This window comes from Rattus norvegicus, chromosome 3 (genome assembly GCF_036323735.1).
Source record: "Rattus norvegicus strain BN/NHsdMcwi chromosome 3, GRCr8, whole genome shotgun sequence".
NCBI classification, from domain to species: Eukaryota; Metazoa; Chordata; class Mammalia; order Rodentia; family Muridae; genus Rattus; species Rattus norvegicus.
In genome coordinates this window covers 148,228,747-148,252,883 of record NC_086021.1, presented here as the reverse complement: position 1 = coordinate 148,252,883, position 24,137 = coordinate 148,228,747, and the positions used below count along the sequence as shown (strand labels likewise).

Genomic DNA, 24,137 nt, shown 5'->3' with positions numbered 1-24,137 from the left:
GCCAAACGAGATGGATTAGTGATCAGTGCAGTGGCCTGGGAAGCTGTCAGATCCACTTTGGACAGGGATTCATCCTCTTGCTACACCTGCTCATTAAACACCAAATTCATGGCAACTCCAGTGACTGACTGCACATTAACAAGTCATGTATAAGGAGTGGTGTAGCTGGTCTAGTCAGCACCCCTCTACTTATATGCTCCTTTAAACATAATTCCCTGGTGCATTATTCTGTTCTCAATCCCAGTTTTAAAAAATGTACCTCTAGTTGAATTTTGGATACAATGGAAATGTACTATATCATAAAGTTTACAAAGTAAACAAAATTTCACTAAAGGTCAGAGATGAGGACATCATATACCATAAGTGTTTCTTCAAGGTTCTAAAAATGAAATGAATGATGGAAAAATCATTGCATTTGTACTGATAGTTTGTCAAAATAAGGAATTTAAATTTGTCTTTATTTATAAACCAAATACAGTGATCCTACAACTCAAGGTAAACTTGAGAAGATAGTGAAAATGCCAGCCTTTCTTTTTTCCAAAATGATCATAGTGTTCCTTATATAACTCCAAATTTTATCAACCACTAGCAATCAAAAAGCACCAAATTTGCTTCCTGGTTGCTGCCGCTGCAGAGAGCCCCTGGGCAGCACCCCACGAGCGAACTTGAGCCTCGGGACCACAGGTAAGACCAAATTTTCTGCTGCAAGAAAGCTGCCTGGTGAGCTTGGGACACACGGAAGCAGAATTTCTCTAACCGGGCACGTTCTGTGTTTACCGGAAGTCCCACACCCGCGGATCCCGGCCCGAAGCAGCTCTCTGCTCCCAGACCCGGTGAGAGAGAGACCCAACCGCCTGGTCAGGTGGGCACTCCTGAGGCTGCAGAGCAGAAGAGACCACCAACACTGCTCACCCCTGCCCACATCCCTGGCCCAAGAGGAAACTGTATAAGGCCTCTGGGCTCCCGTGGGGGAGGGCCCAGGAGCGGCAGGACCCCTGCCACAGACACCGCCGGACCCTGAAGGAAACAGACCAGATAAACAGTTCTCTGCACCCAAATCCCGTGGGAGGGAGAGCTAAACCTTCAGAGAGGCAGACAGGCCTGGGAAACCAGAAGAGACTGCTCCCTGCACACACATCTCTGATGCCAGAGGAAAAAGCCAAAGACCATCTGGAACCCTGGTGCACTGAAGCTCCTGGAAGGGGCGGCACAGGTCTTCCTGGTTGCTGCCGCTGCAGAGAGCCCCTGGACAGCACCCCACGAGCAAACCTGAGCCTCGGGACCACAGGTAAGACCAAATTTTCTGCTGCAAGAAAGCTGCCTGGTGAACTCAAGACACAGGCCCACAGGAACAGCTGAAGACCTGTAGAGAGGAAAAACTACACGCCCGAAAGCAGAACACTCTGTCCCCATAACTGACTGAAAGAGAGGAAAACAGGTCTACAGCACTCCTGACACACAGGCTTATAGGACAGTCTAGCCACTGTCAGAAATAGCAGAACAAAGTAACACTAGAGATAATCTGATGGCGAGAGGCAAGCGCAGGAACCCAAGCAACAGAAACCAAGACTACATGCCATCATCGGAGCCCAATTCTCCCACCAAAACAAACATGGAATATCCAAACACACCAGAAAAGCAAGATCTAGTTTCAAAATCATATTTGATCATGATGCTGGAGGACTTCAGGAAAGACCTGAACACACTTAGGGAAGCACAGGAAAACATTAATAAACAAGTAGAAGCCTACAGAGAGGAATCGCAAAAATCCCTGAAAGAATTCCAGGAAAACACAATCAAACAGTTGAAGGAATTAAAAATGGAAATAGAAGCAATCAAGAAAGAACACATGGAAACAACCCTGGATATAGAAAACCAAAAGAAGAGACAAGGAGCTGTAGATACAAGCTTCACCAACAGAATACAAGAGATGGAAGAGAGAATCTCAGGAGCAGAAGATTCCATAGAAATCATTGACTCAACTGTCAAAGATAATGTAAAGCGGAAAAAGCTACTGGTCCAAAACATACAGGAAATCCAGGACTCAATGAGAAGATCAAACCTAAGGATAATAGGTATAGAAGAGAGTGAAGACTCCCAGCTCAAAGGACCAGTAAATATCTTCAACAAAATCATAGAAGAAAACTTCCCTAACCTAAAAAAAGAGATACCCATAGACATACAGGAAGCTTACAGAACTCCAAATAGATTGGACCAGAAAAGAAACACCTCCCGTCACATAATTGTCAAAACACCAAACGCACAAAATAAAGAAAGAATATTAAAAGCAGTAAGGGAAAAAGGTCAAGTAACATATAAAGGGAGACCTATCAGAATCACACCAGACTTCTCGCCAGAAACTATGAAGGCCAGAAGATCCTGGACTGATGTTATACAGACCCTAAGAGAACACAAATGCCAGCCCAGATTACTGTATCCAGCAAAACTCTCAATTAACATTGATGGAGAAACCAAGATATTCCATGACAAAACCAAATTTACACAATATCTTTCTACAAATCCAGCACTACAAAGGATAATAAATGGTAAAGCCCAACATAAGGAGGCAAGCTACACCCTAGAAGAAGCAAGAAACTAATCGTCTTGGCAACAAAACAAAGAGAATGAAAGCACACAAACATAACCTCACATCAAATATGAATATAACGGGAAGCAATAATCACTATTCCTTAATATCTCTCAATATCAATGGCCTCAACTCCCCAATAAAAAGACATAGATTAACAAACTGGATACGCAACGAGGACCCTGCATTCTGCTGCCTACAGGAAACACACCTCAGAGACAAAGACAGACACTACCTCAGAGTGAAAGGCTGGAAAACAACTTTCCAAGCAAATGGTCAGAAGAAGCAAGCTGGAGTAGCCATTCTAATATCAAATAAAATCAATTTCCAACTAAAAGTCATCAAAAAAGATAAGGAAGGACACTTCATATTCATCAAAGGAAAAATCAACCAAGATGAACTCTCAATCCTAAATATCTATGCCCCAAATACAAGGGCACCTACATATGTAAAAGAAACCTTACTAAAGCTCAAAACACACATTGCACCTCACACAATAATAGTGGGAGATTTCAACACCCCACTCTCATCAATGGACAGATCATGGAAACAGAAATTAAACAGTGATGTAGACAGACTAAGAGAAGTCATGAGCCAAATGGACTTAACGGATATTTATAGAACATTCTATCCTAAAGCAAAAGGATATACCTTCTTCTCAGCTCCTCATGGTACTTTCTCCAAAATTGACCATATAATTGGTCAAAAAACGGGCCTCAACAGGTACAGAAAGATAGAAATAATCCCATGCGTGCTATCGGACCACCACGGCCTAAAACTGGTCTTCAATAACAATAAGGGAAGAATGCCCACATATACGTGGAAATTGAACAATGCTCTACTCAATGATAACCTGGTCAAGGAAGAAATAAAGAAAGAAATTAAAAACTTTTTAGAATTTAATGAAAATGAAGATACAACATACTCAAACTTATGGGACACAATGAAAGCTGTGCTAAGAGGAAAACTCATAGCGCTGAGTGCCTGCAGAAAGAAACAGGAAAGAGCATATGTCAGCAGCTTGACAGCACACCTAAAAGCTCTAGAACAAAAAGAAGCAAATACACCCAGGAGGAGTAGAAGGCAGGAAATAATCAAACTCAGAGCTGAAATCAACCAAGTAGAAACAAAAAGGACCATAGAAAGAATCAACAGAACCAAAAGTTGGTTCTTTGAGAAAATCAACAAGATAGATAAACCCTTAGCCAGACTAACGAGAGGACACAGAGAGTGTGTCCAAATTAACAAAATCAGAAATGAAAAGGGAGACATAACTACAGATTCAGAGGAAATTCAAAAAATCATCAGATCTTACTATAAAAACCTATATTCAACAAAATTTGAAAATCTTCAGGAAATGGACAATTTCCTAGACAGATACCAGGTATCGAAGTTAAATCAGGAACAGATAAACCAGTTAAACAACCCCATAACTCCTAAGGAAATAGAAGCAGTCATTAAAGGTCTCCCAACCAAAAAGAGCCCAGGTCCAGACGGGTTTAGTGCAGAATTCTATCAAACCTTCATAGAAGACCTCATACCAATATTATCCAAACTATTCCACAAAATTGAAACAGATGGAGCCCCACCGAATTCCTTCTACGAAGCCACAATTACTCTTATACCTAAACCACACAAAGACACAACAAAGAAAGAGAACTTCAGACCAATTTCCCTTATGAATATCGACGCAAAAATACTCAATAAAATTCTGGCAAACCGAATTCAAGAGCACATCAAAACAATCATCCACCATGATCAAGTAGGCTTCATCCCAGGCATGCAGGGATGGTTTAATATACGGAAAACCATCAACGTGATCCATTATATAAACAAACTGAAAGAACAGAACCACATGATCATTTCATTAGATGCTGAGAAAGCATTTGACAAAATTCAACACCCCTTCATGATAAAAGTCCTGGAAAGAATAGGAATTCAAGGCCCATACCTAAACATAGTAAAAGCCATATACAGCAAACCAGTTGCTAACATTAAACTAAATGGAGAGAAACTTGAAGCAATCCCACTAAAATCAGGGACTAGACAAGGCTGCCCACTCTCTCCCTACTTATTCAATATAGTTCTTGAAGTTCTAGCCAGAGCAATCAGACAACAAAAGGAGATCAAAGGGATACAGATCGGAAAAGAAGAGGTCAAAATATCACTATTTGCAGATGACATGATAGTATATTTAAGTGATCCCAAAAGTTCCACCAGAGAACTACTAAAGCTGATAAACAACTTCAGCAAAGTGGCTGGGTATAAAATTAACTCAAATAAATCAGTTGCCTTCCTCTATACAAAAGAGAAACAAGCCGAGAAAGAAATTAGGGAAACGACACCCTTCATAATAGACCCAAATAATATAAAGTACCTCGGTGTGACTTTAACCAAGCAAGTAAAAGATCTGTACAATAAGAACTTCAAGACACTGAGGAAAGAAATTGAAGAAGACCTCAGAAGATGGAAAGATCTCCCATGCTCATGGATTGGCAGGATTAATATGGTAAAAATGGCCATTTTACCAAAAGCAATCTACAGATTCAATGCAATCCCCATCAAAATACCAATCCAATTCTTCAAAGAGTTAGACAGAACAATTTGCAAATTCATCTGGAATAACAAAAAACCCAGGATAGCTAAAGCTATCCTCAACAATAAAAGGACTTCAGGGGGAATCACTATCCCTGAACTCAAGCAGTATTACAGAGCAATAGTGATAAAAACTGCATGGTATTGGTACAGAGACAGACAGATAGACCAATGGAATAGAATTGAAGACCCAGAAATGAACCCACACACCTATGGTCACTTGATTTTTGACAAAGGAGCCAAAACCATCCAATGGAAAAAAGATAGTATTTTCAGCAAATGGTGCTGGTTCAACTGGAGGGCAACATGTAGAAGAATGCAGATCGATCCATGCTTATCACCCTGTACAAAGCTTAAGTCCAAGTGGATCAAGGACCTCCACATCAAACCAGACACACTCAAACTAATAGAAGAAAAACTAGGGAAGCATCTGGAACACATGGGCACTGGAAAAAATTTCCTGAACAAAACACCAATGGCTTATGCTCTAAGATCAAGAATCGACAAATGGGATCTCATAAAACTGCAAAGCTTCTGTAAGGCAAAGGACACTGTGGTTAGGACAAAACGGCAACCAACAGATTGGGAAAAGATCTTTACCAATCCTACAACAGATAGAGGCCTTATTTCCAAAATATACAAAGAACTCAAGAAGTTAGACCGCAGGGAAACAAATAACCCTATTAAAAAATGGGGTTCAGAGCTAAACAAAGAATTCACAGCTGAGGAATGCCGAATGGCTGAGAAACACCTAAAGAAATGTTCAACATCTTTAGTCATAAGGGAAATGCAAATCAAAACAACCCTGAGATTTCACCTCACACCAGTGCGATTGGCTAAGATCAAAAACTCAGGTGACAGCAGATGCTGGCGAGGATGTGGAGAAAGAGGAACACTCCTCCATTGTTGGTGGGATTGCAGACTGGTAAAACCATTCTGGAAATCAGTCTGGAGGTTCCTCAGAAAATTGGACATTGAACTGCCTGATGATCCAGCTATACCTCTCTTGGGCATATACCCAAAAGATGCCTCAACATATAAAAGAGACACGTGCTCCACTATGTTCATCGCAGCCTTATTTATAATAGCCAGAAGCTGGAAAGAACCCAGATGCCCTTCAACAGAGGAATGGATACAGAAAATGTGGTACATCTACACAATGGAATATTACTCAGCTATCAAAAACAACGAGTTTATGAAATTCGTAGGCAAATGGTTGGAACTGGAAAATATCATCCTGAGTGAGCTAACCCAATCACAGAAAGACATACATGGTATGCACTCATTGATAAGTGGCTATTAGCCCAAATGCTTGAATTACCCTAGATCCCTAGAACAAACGAAACTCAAGACGGATGATCAAAATGTGAATGCTTCACTCCTTCTTTAAATGAGGAAAAAGAATACCCTTGGCAGGGAAGGGAGAGACAAAGATTAAAACAGAGACTGAAGGAACACCCATTCAGAGCCTGCCCCACATGTGGCCCATACATATACAGCCACCCAATTAGACAAGATGGATGAAGCAAAGAAGTGCAGACCGACAGGAGCCGGATGTAGATCGCTCCTGAGAGACACAGCCAGAATACAGCAAATATAGAGGCGAATGCCAGCAGCAAACCACTGAACTGAGAATAGGTCCCCTATTGAAGGAATCAGAGAAAGAACTGGAAGAGCTTGAAGGGGCTCGAGACCCCAAAAGTACAACAATGCCAAGCAACCAGAGCTTCCAGGGACTAAGCCACTACCTAAAGACTATACATGGACTGACCCTGGACTCTGACCCCATAGGTAGCAATGAATATCCTAGTAAGAGCACCAGTGGAAGGGGAAGCCCTGGGTCCTGCTAAGACTGAACCCACAGTGAACTAGTCTATGGGGGGAGGGCGGCAATGGGGGGAGTGTTGGGAGGGGAACACCCATAAGGAAGGGGAGGGGGGAGGGGGATGTTTGCCCGGAAACCGGGAAAGGGAATAACACTCGAAATGTATATAAGAAATACTCAAGTTAATAAAAAAAAAAAAAAAAAGAAAGAAAGAAATGTAAATAAGAAATACCCAATTTAATAAAGATGGAGAAAAAAAGAAAAAAAAAAAAAAGCACCAAATTTGAGCCACAAATAACAATTCTTCATGTAAGGGCTTTTCACCAAGCACGAAGTTAATAAAATATCAGCAAGTTCCTCTGGAGGTCCCGAAATGTGATGATCATACACTATGGAATGTGTGTGTATGGGGGGATCATACATTATGGAATGTGTGTGTATGGGGGAGGGGGGTACAATGCTACTGAAATGCCTCTTTCCTTAGCTGCCATTCATAGAGCCCCGTTTTTATATAAACTGGAGACTTCATTTCAAAATTCTTCATATTTTCCTCCTCTATGCATATAAACCATATATGTATTTCAGAAAAATTAAGTAAGCAAATAGTATAATTTATTCAGCTAAGAAAGAGGAATTAATATCCAATTCTGTGATTCATAAAATAGCAACTCCACATAAGTTACAAATAATGAAGGAAAATAACTGGGGCAAATTTTCTGCCTTTTAAAAAATATTATATGTGTATGGGTGTCTGCCTCTATGTATGTCTATGTACCATATGCATGCTGTGTCTGTGGAGAACAGAAAAGGGTATTGGGACTTCTGGAACTAGAGTTACTGGTGATTGTGAGTCACACATAGATAGGTGCTAGGAATAGAACCCGGTCTTCTAAGAGAGCAGCCAGTGTTCTTAACCTCTGAGTCATCTCTCCAGCACCCCTGGGGAAATTTTTCAGTGACAGTAATCACACCTCAGTCCAGCACTTCTTAGTTGAAACTTCATTTCCAACTCAGATTTCTTATTCTCTTATAATAGAATCTGAGCCTCAATAACTTATAACAAATAGAAATGCATTTCTCACAATTCTGGAAATTCAAAATTATAAGATCTCAGAAAGATTTCTTTGCTATTTTATAACATGTAAGACACACTATATAAAGAGGCCAAGAGTAGAGTATCGAAAGCCAGGGAACCAAACGCACTCTTAAACAGGAACCCACTCTCACTACAACCAAGTCCAAGTGGACCAAAGACTTCAATATAAAACCAGATACACTAAATCTAACAGAACAGAAAGTGGGGAACAGGCTTGAAATCATTGGTACAGGAGACAACTTCCTCAACAGAACACCCATAGCTCAGGCACGAGGACCAACAGTTATTAAATGGACCTCATAAAACAAAGTGTCTATAAAGCAAAGGACATGGTCAATAAGACAAAACGACAGCCTACAGACTGGGAAAAAAATCTTCATCAACCCTAATAGAGGGATAATATCCAAAATAGATAAAGAACCCAAGAAGTTAGAATCAACAACTCAAATAACCAAATTTAAAAATGGGGTACAGAACTAAACAGAGAATTCTCAACAAAGGAATTTCTAATGTCCAAGAAACATTTAAACACTTAAAAAAATGTTCAATGTCCTTAGTCATGGGGAAATGCAAATCAAAACTACTCTGACATTCGACCTTATACCCATCAGAATGGCTAAGATCAAAAACTCAAGGGACAGCACATACTGGAGAGGATGTGGAATGAGAGGAGCACTCTTCTATTGCTGGTGGGAGTGCAAACTTGTATAACCACTCTGCAAATCAATTTGTGGTTTCTCAGAAAACTGAGAATAGATCTACCTCAAGACCCAGCTATATACACAAAAGATGCTCTACCATCCCACAAGGATACTTTTAACTATGCTCATAGCAGCTTTATCCATAATATCCAGAAACTAGAGAGACCCAGATGTCCCTCAACTGAAGCATGGATAAAGAAATTTAGTTCATTTATATAATCTAATACTACTCAGCTTTTAAAAACAATGACATCATGAGTTTTGCAGGCAAATGAATGGAACTAGACTATATCATCCTGACTGAGGTAACTCAGACCCAAAAGGACATGAATGGTATGTACTCACTTATGAGTGAATATTAGCTATACAGTACAGGATAACCATGCTACAATCCAAAGACCCAAAGAAGCTAAATAACAAGGAGGGCCCAAGGAAAGATGCTTGAATCTTTCTCAGAATGGGAAATAAAATAGATATTGGAGGTGGATGGAGAGAGAGAACTGGAGGGGAGAAGGAATGGAGAGGGACCAGGTGAAGGGAGAGCAGGGGAAAGAGAACAGAAATCAGTGGTGGGCAGGTGGGGCATCTCTAGGACATGCCAAATGAGTCTCTGATAACAGCATGAACTATTCAAGAGGACAGTCCTAGTCACCTATTAGAAGTACAAGCTCTCAACAAGATTGCTTTGGAGGCTGCTGAGTAGATAAACTTAGAAGAGACATATACGCCATATGGACACATAAATCTATCCTTTGGTTAAAATTAATAAAACTTTACAGCAACTCTATTTTGTTATATAATTATTAAAATAAAAATTAAGCCAAAGGTATGGTATACTCTAAATAAGATTGCACACAAGCTTTAAAAGACTTCTAGGACTCATAAAGTACTAGGCAACAGGAGCTGGGGAGCTGGCTGAGTGGCTAAAGTGCTTGTCCTTCAAGTACTAGGACTTGAGTATGGATCTTGACAACCCAAGTAAATATGGTGACCATGGAGGCATAGTTCACGCTCTGGCAGGCAGAGACAGGGGATCCAAAGAGCAAACTGAGTAGTGAGGGTAGCTGTATAAGTGAGCTCTGACTTTCACTGAGAAACATGCCTCAATGAATAAGGTAGAAAAGTGATGGAGAAAGAGTCCTGACATCAGCCTTTGGTACACACACACACACACACACACACACACACACACTCACACCACCACAAACACACACACTCACTCACACACACACTCAAACACACTCATACACACACACTCAATCACACTCACACACATGCAATCACATACACACTCATATACATACACACACACACACACACACACACACACACACACACACGCCTGTAGGCATGTACACCATTTGCCCAATATGGCTAGACGGCTCCATGGGTAAAGGTACCTGCCACTGAGGCTGATAACCTGTGTTTCATAGCCAGAACCCACTTGGTGGAAGGACAGACTCAACTCCTGCAGGTTGTCCTCTTGTCTCCACATGCACACTGTGGCCCAAGCCCCATCCCACTGAACATACAAATAAACTTTTTTAAAAAAAGAAACTGAGAAACTTGTACTTTTCAGTTAAGAAACACTCAGCACCAATTGCTCCTCAGGTCCCAAAGAATTCCAGTCTCACCAACACCCCTGACACTATCTCCAAATTGGTTACTACTAGTACCAACAAGATCTATAGATAAAATCCTCCCTTGTGTCCCAAAGGTAACAGTACAGCCTTCTGGAAGTAAAGTGGGAATTAAGACAGCATTGAGAGGCAATGAGGAATAAAGGGGCAGGGAAATGTGATTTGGAATGTATTTAAAAAACCGATTTGCATCAAATGGTGCACTGGCTATCTTGGCCATTCACCTAGGCTAGTATCAGCTTCTGTAAAACTCAATAAAAATCTACTTTTGCTTTCCCTACTTGAATTTTCTTAAAATTGCTACAAGTGAGAGCCCTGTTATACACAATTCCTGAACAAATGAAAAGCTACCTGGAATCATAATAGAACCACAGCCCTCCATTGGCAGACTTGAGCCAGTTTGCAGACAGAGAGCTCCTTGAGAGAAAGTGAGAGCAGGTCGCAGAATGTACAATTCGGACAGTTACACTGAAGAATTGGCAGACCCTCCACACTGGCTCCCTCTTCTGTGGAATGAGAACTACTATGGTTGGAGAGAACAAATGGAAATCGCTGGAGCCGCCTCCATGAGAGAAGATAGCAAACTCAAACCAGCCTCACTTCCCTGGAAGGAAACAGAAACGAGTGCCCTGAAGGACCTGAGAGGTGCATAGCGGTTGCTCCTACCACATACCCCATAATTCTGCTATTAGGCCTGTGCAGAAAACAAGCCTAGGACAGAGTTCAAAATTTTAATCAAGCAGCAATTCCGATTGCTGCTGCTATACCAGATATGGTCTCCTATTGAGCAGACTGACATGGCTCCTGGAACCCAGTATGCAGCTATTGATTTCACAAATGCTTTTCTCTTTATACCTTTCCATCAGAACCAGCAGGCATATTGCTTCAGCCGTCAAGGGCAGGAGTACATCTCTATGGCTCTGCCTCAAACCTATAGTAAATCTGCAGCCCTGTGTCAATTCTTGGTTCACGGGAATCCTGACCACTCCTTTCTTCCACAAAGCTTGATGCCAGTCCATTATATTAATAACATTACTCACTGACTGGAGCAAATAAGCAGAAAGTAGCAACCACTATGAGCTTATTGGTAAAGCATTTGCATATCAGAAGATGGGAAAGAACCAAGAATTCAACAGCCTTCTACATCAGTGACATTTCTGGGAGTCCAGTGGTGTCAAGCATGTTGAGATAATTCATACAAGGTGAAATACTAAGTGGCTGTACCTGGTCTTTCCTACTAAGAAAGAAGCACAATGTGCAGTGAGTTATAGGATTCTAGAAGCAGCGTATTCTTCACTGGCTTAATTACAAATGACTTGGAAACATGCCAGCTTTGAGAGAGGCCCAGAACAGGAAATAGCTCTCAGCTGATCCAAGCTCCTATGCAGTCTACTCGGCCACTTGGGCCCTGTGATCCAGTCTCCCAAACCTATCTGTTGTAGAAGTGGCAGACAAGAGTGCTGTTTGGAGATGTTACAGGCCTCCATAGCTGAATCACAGTGGAGGCCCTAGGGAGTTTAAACCAAGGCCCTACCATTATCTAAAGAAAACTTCTTCCAGTTGAGAGACAGCTCTTAACCTGTGATTGGGTTGAAATGAAAACTGAGTGCCTGATGATGAACTGTCAAGTTAACATGCCGGCTGAGCTTCCCATTATAAGCTGGGTATTATTGGATCCAACAAGTCAGGAAGCTACATGTGAAGATTAGCAAGCTGGTATTAAATGAAGAGACACATATGCTCAGACAAGTGCAGGTTCTGAGGGCACAAGTAAGTTATATGAGGAAGTTACCCAATTGCATAGAATTCCTACTCCTGCTACTACTTCTTTTGTCCCAAAGCATGCATATGTGACTTTGTGAATGTGGTCTGTGATCAGACAACTAAGTCAGAGAAGACCCAGGCACAGCTTACAGATGGTTCTGCAGGCTATGCAGACACCATCCAAAAGGAGACAGTTGCAGCATCACAATCCTTATCTCGGATAACCCTGAAGGATAATGGTAAAGGGAAGTTTCCACAGTGGATGACCTTTGGCAAGTATGCACAGGTTCTTCAGTCTTCCAATGAGGACCAGGGCTCTCCAGGAATCCCCAGGCCCTCAACGCTAGACTCAGCCTGACTACTGAGACTCAGCCTCAGATTGGGCTGGGCAGCTCTCAAATTATTGGACTCATCAGTGCCTAGCCAGCTACTTCTGAACCACTCAGATCATACTGTGTCAGCCAACCTAACAATTCCTCCTTTCAATATATTGTATTTATTTAGTTCCTCTAGAAAGCATGACCAATACAAAGATTGTGTACTATTTAACTCCAAGAGATACTCTCTCAAAAGTAGAGATAGTGATGGTTAGAAACAGAATAAAACTCAAGAGGGAAATTTCTTAGCAGCCACCTAGTCTGTAGCAATTATTTTCTCCTCAAAATCATCTTTAAACTATTTAACATTTATTAAGATTCCACGAGTTTCTTAAGAGAAAATCAATGAAGACTATAAAAACAAGGAAGCACTATGTCCAGATAAGAACCATGTTGTGATGTAAGTAAGAAGAATGAAAAGATGGTTTAACACATCCCAGAGCCTGGCAGTTAACACTTTTTTTCTTCTTGCAGAGGGCACAGGTTCGATTCCCAGCAGCCACACCGTGGCTTATAACCAACGCCCTTAGTTTTAGTGGATCCAAGCCCCTTTCCTGGCCTTCTCTGATACCAGGCACACATGTGCTGCACATATTGGACATGCATATAGAATAAAATTTAAAACAGCCACAGTTCTTATTGCAGAGTTTCAGAATTTAATGGCATCTCTTGGAAATAACTCAAGTAAAACAGTAATACCTAAAACTATGGGACACAGAATATATAATTTTAGTTGAATATACATTTACCTATCTGATTTTAAAAGATCTAGAACATAAGTCAGCTTTTTGACTTCGAGCTAAGCTGTATAATCTGCTACCATTTCTCTGTCTGTGGCTTTATGTAATAAGTAATGTAGGAAGCAGTCTATTTCTCAATTTTCATTGTCTTTCTTTTTTCACAATAGCTCTGTGAGGCAGGACTTATAGTATGCCCATTTTTAACTAATAAAAACAAATAGATGTTAAGAATTATTCAATAGTTTTCCAAAGCTTCCAAAGCCAGCAAGTCAAAAAAGCATACAGAAAATCATGACTGATCTGAGTCCAAGAGTCTATGATCAACTTCAGGTAAATGCACCACTCCTTAGAAGTTGGAGTAGAGGCAAGAACAATTGAAAAGTAAACAAATCAACCTACCTGACCTTTCCTTTTAAATATTATTATACTAGTGAACATTAATCCTTGGCTACAGCCATCCCATTTATGGTTGGAGCACTGTCCTGTTTTTATTACATAGCCAGCAATCTGCAAATAAGTTTAAAATTATATCTCATGTAGAATAATTTTCTGAGTCTGAGGAGCCAGTAGAATTGTCTCTAGTGACCTAACACTGAACCAGAAATTATATGTCTATATTCCCTCCCAAGATCCAGCCAACAACAAAACTGTTTACTTCGTCAATAGGCTTAGCATAAGATTATACTTGAATCTAGTCGGTATACACAGATCATCCTATGTGATACTACATTAAGATGATGGGTTTGCTTGCTGTACCCCGAGGTTACAGTCAACACTCCTGGGTGCTGACAATTTGTGTACGGAAATTTGGAAGATCAAGGGGAAATTGAGCTGGATCTGCATGAAGGCTAAAGCCTGACAGAAAGAAGGCAGCATGGTGAGGAAATAAGGAAGCAATTGGAACCACCAGGAATTTACCAGAAGCATATTTTAGAGAAGGAAATGATCATGAAAATATAATCTTCTTTTAGTAAACTCCTTAGAAATCTGGCAAAGGTACTCATCTCCCAGGGCAAAATTTTGTTTTAAATAATATGATAGAAAAAAGGCAGGAGGCTGAAGATCTATGGATACATCTCCAGCCCTCTCCAAACACAACTCAGAAAACTATGCTAAAACAGGAGACCAAATCTGTCCTCCATCTCACGACTGAAAGGAGGCGAGGCACAAATAACTGTGTCCACACTGTATGAACAGTGGGTTTCTAAGATTTATTTATTTTATGTGTGTGAGTACACTGTCCCTGTCTTCAGGCACAGCAGAAGAGGACATCAGATCCCATTACAGATGGTTGTGAGCCACCATGTGGTTGCTGGGGATTGAACTCAGGACCTCTGGAAGAGCAGTCAGTGCTCTTAACCACTGAGCCATCTCTCCAGCCCTGAAGAGTGTTTTTAAAAGCAAAATAACATCGTTATGGATTCTAAAACTTTATTTTCTACCTCAAATTTTCAATTTATTTGTCACAGGAATGAAACAAAACTAAAAATACAGTTTTACTTTACATACTTTCTTTGCATTTCCAACAACAGGACTTTCTACATGCTTTGCATACAGAGAATCACTTCTGTTTAGATCCAAGCCTATCTTCTCTACTGTATCTAGCCCACCTCTACGTGTAGAAGACACTACCCCACTTTCAGTCCAAAAGACAATATGTAAAATTTACAAAGTCCACAGAAAAAATTAACATTGGTTTTCTCTTGTATTTGTATTTGCCCAGGCCTTAATGATAAGCATGGTTTTGCTTATACATAACTAGATAAAGAAGTGAGGGGAGGAGGAAGAAAGGGAGAGGAGGAGGAAGAAAAAAGAGAGAGAGAATGAATTACAGATCTTTGGGAAGGATATCTGAAGCAAGATACATCTGAAACCGTGAGATATGCACCAGTAACCTTATGAGCTGTAAGAAGATACTAAAGGTGGCGGGCTAAACAGAGAAGCAACATGAAAATAATCGGTTTATCTACGGATGGAAATCAAGTGAGGTTTCCAACAAAGTCCTCAGGACACTATTGAGGTACTCTGGGTAAGACATGAAGGCCATGGATGTGAGCTCATAGAAGCGGTCATATACATGCCAGTGCAGTAAAAAGAAAATTAATATTCAAAAATGAAGTGACCAACAATATTACATACAAAGAATACAAGGATCAGATATGGGGGATGATATACAGAGGGTCAGGAATTTGAACAGAGGTGTGTAGCAATGGGGGCTGGGGAATTGGTAGTAGCCACCAGCAAGTCCCAGATGCCAGGAAAGCAAGAGGCTCCCAGGATCCCATCAGGGATGTGATTAGCTGAAATGCCCAACAAAGGGGAGGGAGAACCTGTAGAGACCATATCCAGAGGTTAGGCAAGGCCCTTGGTCGGGGGATGAGACCACCCACTCATCTCCAAATTTCTAACCCAAAATGGCTCCTGTCTAAAGGAAACAGCAGAGACCAAAGGAAAGGCCATCCAGAGACTGCCCCATCTGGGGAATCCATCCCATACACAGACACCAAACTCAGATTCTATTGTGGATGCCAAGAAGTGCATGCTGATGGGAGCCTGATATAGTCTTCTGAGAGGCTCTGCAATAGCCTGACAAATACAGAGGCAGATGCTCCCAGCCAACCGTTTGACTGAGCAGGGGGGACCCCAATGGAGGAATTAGAGAAAGGACTAAAGGAGCTGAATGGGTTTCCAACCCCATAGGAAGAACAATAATATCAACCAACCAGGCCCCCCAGAGCTCCCAGGGACTAAACCACCAACCAAAGAGTACACATGGAGGGACCCATGGCTCTAGCTGCTTATGTAGCAGAAGATGACCTTTGTCAATGCCCCAGTGTAGGGGAATGCCAGGGTGGGGAAGCAGGAAGGAGTTGGGGGGGGGGGCACACTCATAGAAGCAGGGACAGGGGAGATGGGATAGAAGGTTTCCACAGGGGAAACTAGGAAAGGGAATAACATTTGAAATGTAAATAAATAAAATGCCCAATTAAGAAAGAGTTTCATGGAAATGTTTTAACCCTCCTTACCCAGTAAAAATTTGGGTGAATGAAGGTCTTCTGCTCTATTGTGGGAATTTGATGGCCTGAAATAGTGACCCTGTTCTCCTTGAAGCATGGACCTTTTCCCCTTTTGTCTTCATTTCCAGTGCATCAATCCTTTTCAGACTAGCCAAGTGAATAAATTGTGAAGTCAGTCTCCATGGGGGTAAAGACACAGTCACCACCTTCCTTAGAATAAAACCCAAGTGCACTTCCTGTCTCAGTATGTTTGCTTTTCCAGCGACACCCTCTCGACCAAGAGTAAAGTTTGCCTTGTCCACACAAAGTTCAATTGAAAGACAGACTCCTTTTTTGTGATGCCAAAGACATTTCCATGAATACCGCTAAGACTATAAATATCAATTTCCAGGTCACACATTATTGTATAGATTACGTGATACCCCCAGTTCTGGAAGCTTGGGAAAGGTTACACAGAACTCTGATTTCTTTCTTTTCCTTAAGTTTACTATAATTACTTCAAACTAGTATTTAAAAATAAGGCAGTCCTGAGAACTGGACCCGGTGTCTGCCTGGCTCTAAACAAGCTCTAGTTGGCTCAGCCTCTAGTTCCTTGCCAACTAATCAGATGCTTAGTCACATGTCAACTTCCTAGAAAGAAGAATAAAAAAGAGCTTGTCTCAGGTAACATTTAAACAAGTTTAAGGAATTTCAGCAAATACTAATTTCAGAAGTTTAAAATATTGAATCCTTCCTTTCAGAACTATACAGATCAGTTGTTTCAATATACTAATGTGGTCATGAAAGAATGTTGGCAGTCTACCAGAAAGTGATGGCAGGGTAGCTCTGCCCCCTTGACTGGAAGCACTGCCTCTCCCTAGAAATGGCTCTGTAGTGTTCTGTCATGTTTCCTTGTATACCAGAAAGCTAACAGCTGTGCCTCTCTATTCATACCAGGCCAACACGCTGCACAGCAGAGAGCTGTAAATAGAGCTGTTACCTGTATATTTGGTATTTCCTTCCCATCCACCCAGGAGCTACCTGATGAGCCAGCCCTTGCGAACACAGCCAAATTACAATCATCGCAGCCGGGAGCTAGAAGGGGACAAAGTTGATTCTTATCTACAGATTAATTCATCATAATCATGTACACTATGCAACCTCTATAAGAAACCTACATATACAGGGAAAGGCAAGATAAAATGAATAAGAAAAAATAGTGAGTTAAGCATGTGTTTTCTGATTAAGAAGTCTATATTTTATGTCAAAAAATTACCCAATAAATATTTTATTGATTTATTGAACAAATGATTTTTAAAACTAGAGTCAAACCACTTCACTTTATCAAGTCCTCGGTACAGAATATGCTATTACATGTATGACAAATTCAATTGCATAAAGTCAATTTAACACATATACAGTTTGAATATTCCTTATAAGCACAAAAGTCAAGCCATTGTTTTGGGTGGTGAAACAATAAATAAAAAGGGTACCATTATGTGCTTTGTGGGAAAGAACAAAAGTACATAGTTAACAGAACCGAAGAAAAGTCATTATCACTATTAAGTAAACAAGAGAAATTCAATGTTATGTTAACAAGAAGAAAAAGCATCAACCAGAATCATCAGTCAAAAATTTCAAAAGCATATTTAGAATGTTGATAGTACTTTTATTAAAACTTTAAATCCTTTAATTAATAAAATAAATATATAAATAAACTCTTAAATCTTAAATATTTTAGAATTAAAGTTCTTACATTTGTAAAAATTCCAACATAATAAATCGTTGATCACTTGCTAACCACAGGGATATCTAACTAAAACTTTATACCAGAGTGTTCATGAGATACTTTCTAAGGCCCTGACTTCTTCATAAGCCTCACAGACGAGAGGAAAACAACTCGAAACTGAGAGCCACCAAAAAACAAACCAACAAGGAGCCTATATAGAAGGAAGATCTGAGCCTTTAAGGTGACAGAAGAAGGACAAAAATCAAACCAAAAGAAGGCAGCCAGATTGGGTAGAAATAAAAATCCACACTCCTTTTTGATAGGAAATGACATTTCAAAAGGGTGACAGAAGCATCCCAGGAGACAGGAAGCAAAGCACCATTAGAAGAAAAAGAAAACCGATTACGGCAGAGCTGGCACTTTACAGAACAACTGACACCCGATTCACGAGGAAGAAGATCAGTAGACTTCCAGCCTTTTTATTAGACCCCAAGAACTCTCCCATGAGTGGAATAAGTTTCTTCCAGTCCTTACTCTGGTCCCCTCCAAGACATTTTCCTACTATACTCTGAATTTACTCATCAACTGAGACAGCACTAGACTTATCTGAACCCTGCACTCTTGGAAAACCATGGCAGTCAGGGTGTCCCGCCCATTCTTTCATGTTCTGAGAGACAGATAAACCAGCACTCTCCTACTTGGCTCACAGAAAACTCACAAGTGATCATCTCGCAGCTTTTGCTGAGTCCAGACACGGGCAGTCTAAATTCTCATTCTGTTGTCTCACACCTGAACTTTCCGTCCTCCTTCTGGTTGGCTAAGGCTGGGTACTAGACTCCTCCAAACTTAAGTGTATCTTCTCTCCTGGTTCTAAACATCTGCATTTTGAGTCACCATGATGGATGAAAAACACAACTTTCTAATGGCTCCTCCAAGCAACCACCTGTCTGTCTAATGCCAGCATTCAGTTCCCCACAGCCACTGCTTTCTGTATGTGTTCACATCTTCCAGTAAAAGAAAAGCCCTTCTCTTCGTGACCTTTTGGATACTAAGGAAATTCTCTTCAGCTCTCCAGGTTCACCATCCTCTCCCCTTAGCTTAAGGAACCTGAAATTAAAACTGTGCTTACTTAAGTCTACACCTACTTTTCTTTGACACTTTCAACCTACAAAGGTTACCTTTCTAAAACATAAATCATAATTTCCTTGTATTAATATTTATCTTTACAGAATCACAACTGCTACAGCCTTTTCATATATAGCTACACAAGGAAATAAATAGGAGACAAGGGCAATGTAAATAGCATGCTGCCATATCTCCTTCGATATTCAGAGAAGAAAATTAAACATTAAAATACGCCAGTGAAATAGCATTTTAGAAAAAAAAAACAAACAAGTGAGGTTTTGAAATCAGAGAAATAATTTCTCCCCATTTCCCTTTTGACTGATATAATTTAACTGTATCTTTAGAACTTATACAAAGGGAAAGCAAACCTTGCTAAACTACAACTTCTCACTACACAGGCATGAAACCAGTAATCATTTAGCTACTAAAATTCGTTCTGAAGAACTTTTTACAGCATATTGTTACTTCTCCTGTAGTCCGGTGCTCTTAATTGGATACATAAAATAAATCCTTAATATCTTTAATCACAAAGAAAAATATTTAGATACTTCTCTACCAATACAGTGTAGAAAATATTTTAAAATTGTAAAGGCACAGCAAAGAAAATCCAGCAAAGTGAACCACTCACCCGCATTGACGATTGCATCCACCTCTAGCAGGGTGATGTCACCTCTGTAGAGAGAAACCTTTTCACTCAAGCTTTTCTTCACCTGTGGTGCTTCCTGAGCATTTTCTTCTATAATAAAAAGAGATATTTGTTAATAAAAATATTCCTAATGTAATCAATGACTTCCTGCGTATTTGCATTTGTGTGCTCATATCAGGAGGTGCATCAGTGTGCCATGGTGCAAGTGTGGAGGTCACAGGACCACCTCAGAAATCTGTCCTCATCTTCAACCTTTTAAACCAGGGTCCCCTGCCACTGCATGTGCCAAGCCAAGTGGACCACAGCTTCTGCATATCCTCGTGTCTCTGCTTCCACATTCCCCTAGGAGCTTACAGGCTCTCAGACACATCTGATTATGTGGACTCTGGATATTCAAATCAGGTCATCATGTTGGAAAAGCAAGAGTGTTTACTCACTGAGACATTTCTCCCAGTACTAACCGTTTTCTAATCAGGACAACTATAAGAGCCAATCAATATGAGTCACTGGGTTACAAAGAAAAATCTCAAATATATGTAAGTACCAGGGGTGTGGTTTAGTCGCTATTATATCCTATTTTCAATATAAACGCACTGTCTATATCAGTGATCAGTTAGGTGTTTTGAGTAACTTTGGCCAATATCCTTGGCCATTAAAAACTAACACTTATCAATTTTATTATGATAATATCACATGAAGATGAAATTGTGTTCTATTATATTCATAAAGAAAAGAGATGTGCAGCTACAGAGAGAAAACACATTGCCCAGTGAAGGGGATCACTTCTATTTTTTCGACTTATTTAAAGGAATCTTTCAAATGTATTTACTTGACCATTTAGTTTCAACTCTGCTGTGTCTAAAAGGATGTGCCATCCTTAGAAGATCTAGATCTGTGGAAGTGGTCTTCGCTTACCTCATTGCATTTACCCTTTCACTTTACTATGACATACAATACAACTTTACATTTAACATACAATGTTACTATGCAAGAGAACTATCTCCATCCAGAACACAGAGCCAGCAAGCTGTTCTAAAACCTGACACACAACTGAGAAAAATACTAATTTGAATTGTCATTCATGTTTAAGACAGAGTCAACCCACTTAACAAAGGAATATAAATGGATGTCTTAAAATACACAGATTATATATATAAAGAATGTTATCATATTTTAAAAACATTTATAAACTCTAAGTACTTATGAAATATGAACATCATTTAGGGAGAACTATAATTCTATCCACTCACTGAAACACTCTCTCAGATGAGCAGACAATTAAAATATTTGGGAGATAAAAAGGGATAGATTTTGAAGTACCTAAATTACCTAAATTGTATTTGGGGGCTTTCCTGTTTGGTTTCTCTCTTGGCTCGAGGAGAAAGGGTTTTATTTCCTCTTACATTTACAGTCTACCATCAGGAGAGGTCAGAACAGGAACTCAAAGCAGGAATGTGGGTTGGGGTAGAAACTGAAGCAGAGACCATGGTCCCCCATGTTGCTTTCTCTGGCTTCCTTAGGTGCTTTTCTTAAACAGCCTAGGCTCCCTGCCTTGGAGTGGTACAACTCAAAATGGTCTGGGCCCTCCCACATGAATCATCAATCAAGAAAATGGCCCCAAAGATGTCAATTCAGTTGAGATTCCTAACACAGCAAAGCTGTGAGCTCCACATCCTATAAGTCACTGCTCTTAGGACTTTCAAAAATTTTAAATCTTGATTCTCAGTTAAAGTTTACTAGACTACAATAAATATTTTATGGCTTCTGCAGACAATTCTTAAGCACCAGGATCAATGAAAATCTATAAATTACAAAAGGCTCCTTGCTGAGGTGAGGTGTCAGAAGGTATTAAATGAACAAGGACCTCACAAAGAATACAAACTGTATTTGTTTGGGGAGGTGACACAATAGGCATAACCTATTCTCTCCTTGTCAGAATAGGTCTGTAAAGTTAAACCCCTGTTTCTCATGGAGTGTTTTACACGCACTACTGCATTTGCAGTGATACTGTTAAGTTGCTAAATATTGCAGGATTCAGGACACTGAGGCTGAACCCCTCCTGGATACGAAAATGTCCCTCAGGTAAAAGTTGTCTGTCCTAGATACTTTAAAAGCTATATACTTGAAATTAAAAAAAAATAACTGTATTAAATCTGCCTAAAATAAAACACAGGCACAATAAACCCTTTAGAGATCGTCATGTTTGCCACTTAGAATATAGACTGCTCAACAATGCTGTCTTTGACAACTGTCCACTCTCATGCCCTGAGAAGATGCACTACTTTTCAGTGGCCCTTTAGACACTATCCAACCTCACTCCTTGAGTTGTGCCACCTTCTCCCCTACAGTGTTTCTTCTAAACTATTTAAATAGAGATTTCAAGGACCAGGAAGCTGAGAATGGAACAAAGACACCATAGCAATGATTTTTAAACATGTATAACACTTCCAGATAAGATAGAGGCTAGAGTTTTCCTGTTTCAGCCAGTGAAGGAGAGGGGTAAAACAAGAAAACACAGACTCACTTCCAATAGAGAAAGAGGGAGAGTTTCAAATATCTACAATGGAAGTAAAAGTATACCTGAAGAGTGCATAAAAATCCAGGGTAAAGAAAATCAAAACAAGTTACAGCCCACAGCTGTCTGGTAAGGGACGCCATCAAAAGGTAAGCCAGGTCAGAGATAGCTACACCCAGAATGAGCCCACAACCCTTAAAACCCTCTAACCTGATTTGGATTTTGGCAAGACAATCAAAGAGAAGATGAATGGCGGAGAGAGAAAACCATGTTTGTCAGTCAAAATGAATCAGAGAGCACTAGCTGGATACCATTTTGAGAGAGAATCTATTTTTAAATACTGAAATAACCCAGGATCATGAGATCAAGGAACAAGCACGGTGTGGGAGCCTCAATTTATCCTACCACAGAGGGATAGCTGGGAAGACAGGGGGACAGACAACAATGATTGAAAGGTACAAGAGGGAAGGAGGTTAAGCCAAGGCAGATAAATACATGGCCAAGCCCCAACCTCAGTGGCCCAGACATCTTACCCACTGAGAAGACTGGTGTTTGACAGTTCTGAGCCTGAGATCAGTGAGTGGACCAACTTCTGAGTAATCTACCTTGTCCTTCACAACTAGTCGATGAGCACGGGAGACCATTCTATCTAATAGTACCTTTTTTCAATTTACTTAGGGTGTTTTAAGGTTTTCATTGTATAGGTCTTTCACATCATTGGTTAGGTTTGTTTGTATGCTTGTTTTGATTGGTTGTTGGTTTTATTTGGTTTTGTTTTAGGCTGTTACAAATTGGATTGCTTCCTTGATTTTTTTCCTGTCATTATAATTGTCTTTGGTATCCTGGAAAGCTCTGGTTTTTACATTTTAATTTGTTACCTAACACTATGCTGAAAATGTTTGAAAGCTCTGGAAATCTTTCTACTGGACTCTCTGGGAGAGAGTCTCATGGATAGGATAGCAGCTTCTGTCAATAGGAATTCGTTGACTTCTGTCTTGCTTATTTGTATCTCGTTTATTTCCTTCCTGGTGCTCTAGGTAAGACCTCCAGCACCATGCTGAGTAAGGATGGAGGGAATGGGCATCTTCTTACTGATGTTAGGGGACTGTTTTGAGTTTTTCTCCATTCTGCATGATGACTGCCATCAGTCTGTCATTTATAGATTTACTAAGTTGAGTGAGACTCCCATTTCTCTCTGGGTCTATTATTATGAAGGAACATTAGCTTTTTCTGCATCTATAGAAATGGCCAAGTGATTTCTTCTTTGAGTTCACTTATGTAACAAATCATATTTATTAATGTCCATATGTTGAACCATGATCATATCTCTAGAATGAAACCAACTTGATCAACATGTTTTGGTGTGTTCTTCCACTTAGCTGGCAAATATTATATTAAATTGCATGTATGTTCATCAGCTGATAATTTTGTTGTTGTTGTGTTTAAATGTAAGGATAGTGTTAGTTTCTTAAAAGTTGAAATGTTCTTTACTTTTCTATGGAATAATTTACTAAGTACTGATATCGGTATTGCTTTAAAGATCTGGTAGAATTCTGTGCAGATACTTTTGGTCCTGAACAGCTTTAAGTTGGGAGATCTGTAATTGCTGCATCAATAGAATTGCTTGTTACAGATCTGTTTGTATTATTTTCTTCATCTTGGTTTTATTGTAGTATGCCATATGACTCTACAAAAACACCCATTTCTTTCTGATTTTTCCAGTTTAATGGAAGGTCTTTTTTTTTTAATTTGTTCACTTTGCTGTCCCTCCTCCTGGTACTTGCCTCAAAAAGTCCCTCCC

General features: G+C 40.1%; 1 protein-coding gene across 14 annotated transcripts in view; it reads right to left on the bottom strand.

The window, feature by feature from the left end:
• Window positions 1–24,137, bottom strand: part of Macrod2 (mono-ADP ribosylhydrolase 2) — a 2,017,257-nt gene that overhangs the window by 1,938,194 nt on the left and 54,926 nt on the right. For 12 of the 14 annotated variants that reach the window (XR_010064912.1, XR_010064913.1, XM_039106853.2 and 9 more), the window contains exon 3: window positions 19,804–19,911. Coding sequence is in view for 12 of the 14 variants with exons in the window: in XM_039106853.2 (XP_038962781.1) it covers window positions 19,804–19,911 (108 nt within the window). In the remaining 2 variants the exon portion in view is untranslated. Of the gene's footprint in view, window positions 1–6,914; window positions 17,417–19,803; window positions 19,912–24,137 lie in introns of those variants that run through there. The other 2 variants (XM_063284992.1, XM_063284990.1) reach the window with 2 other exon arrangements.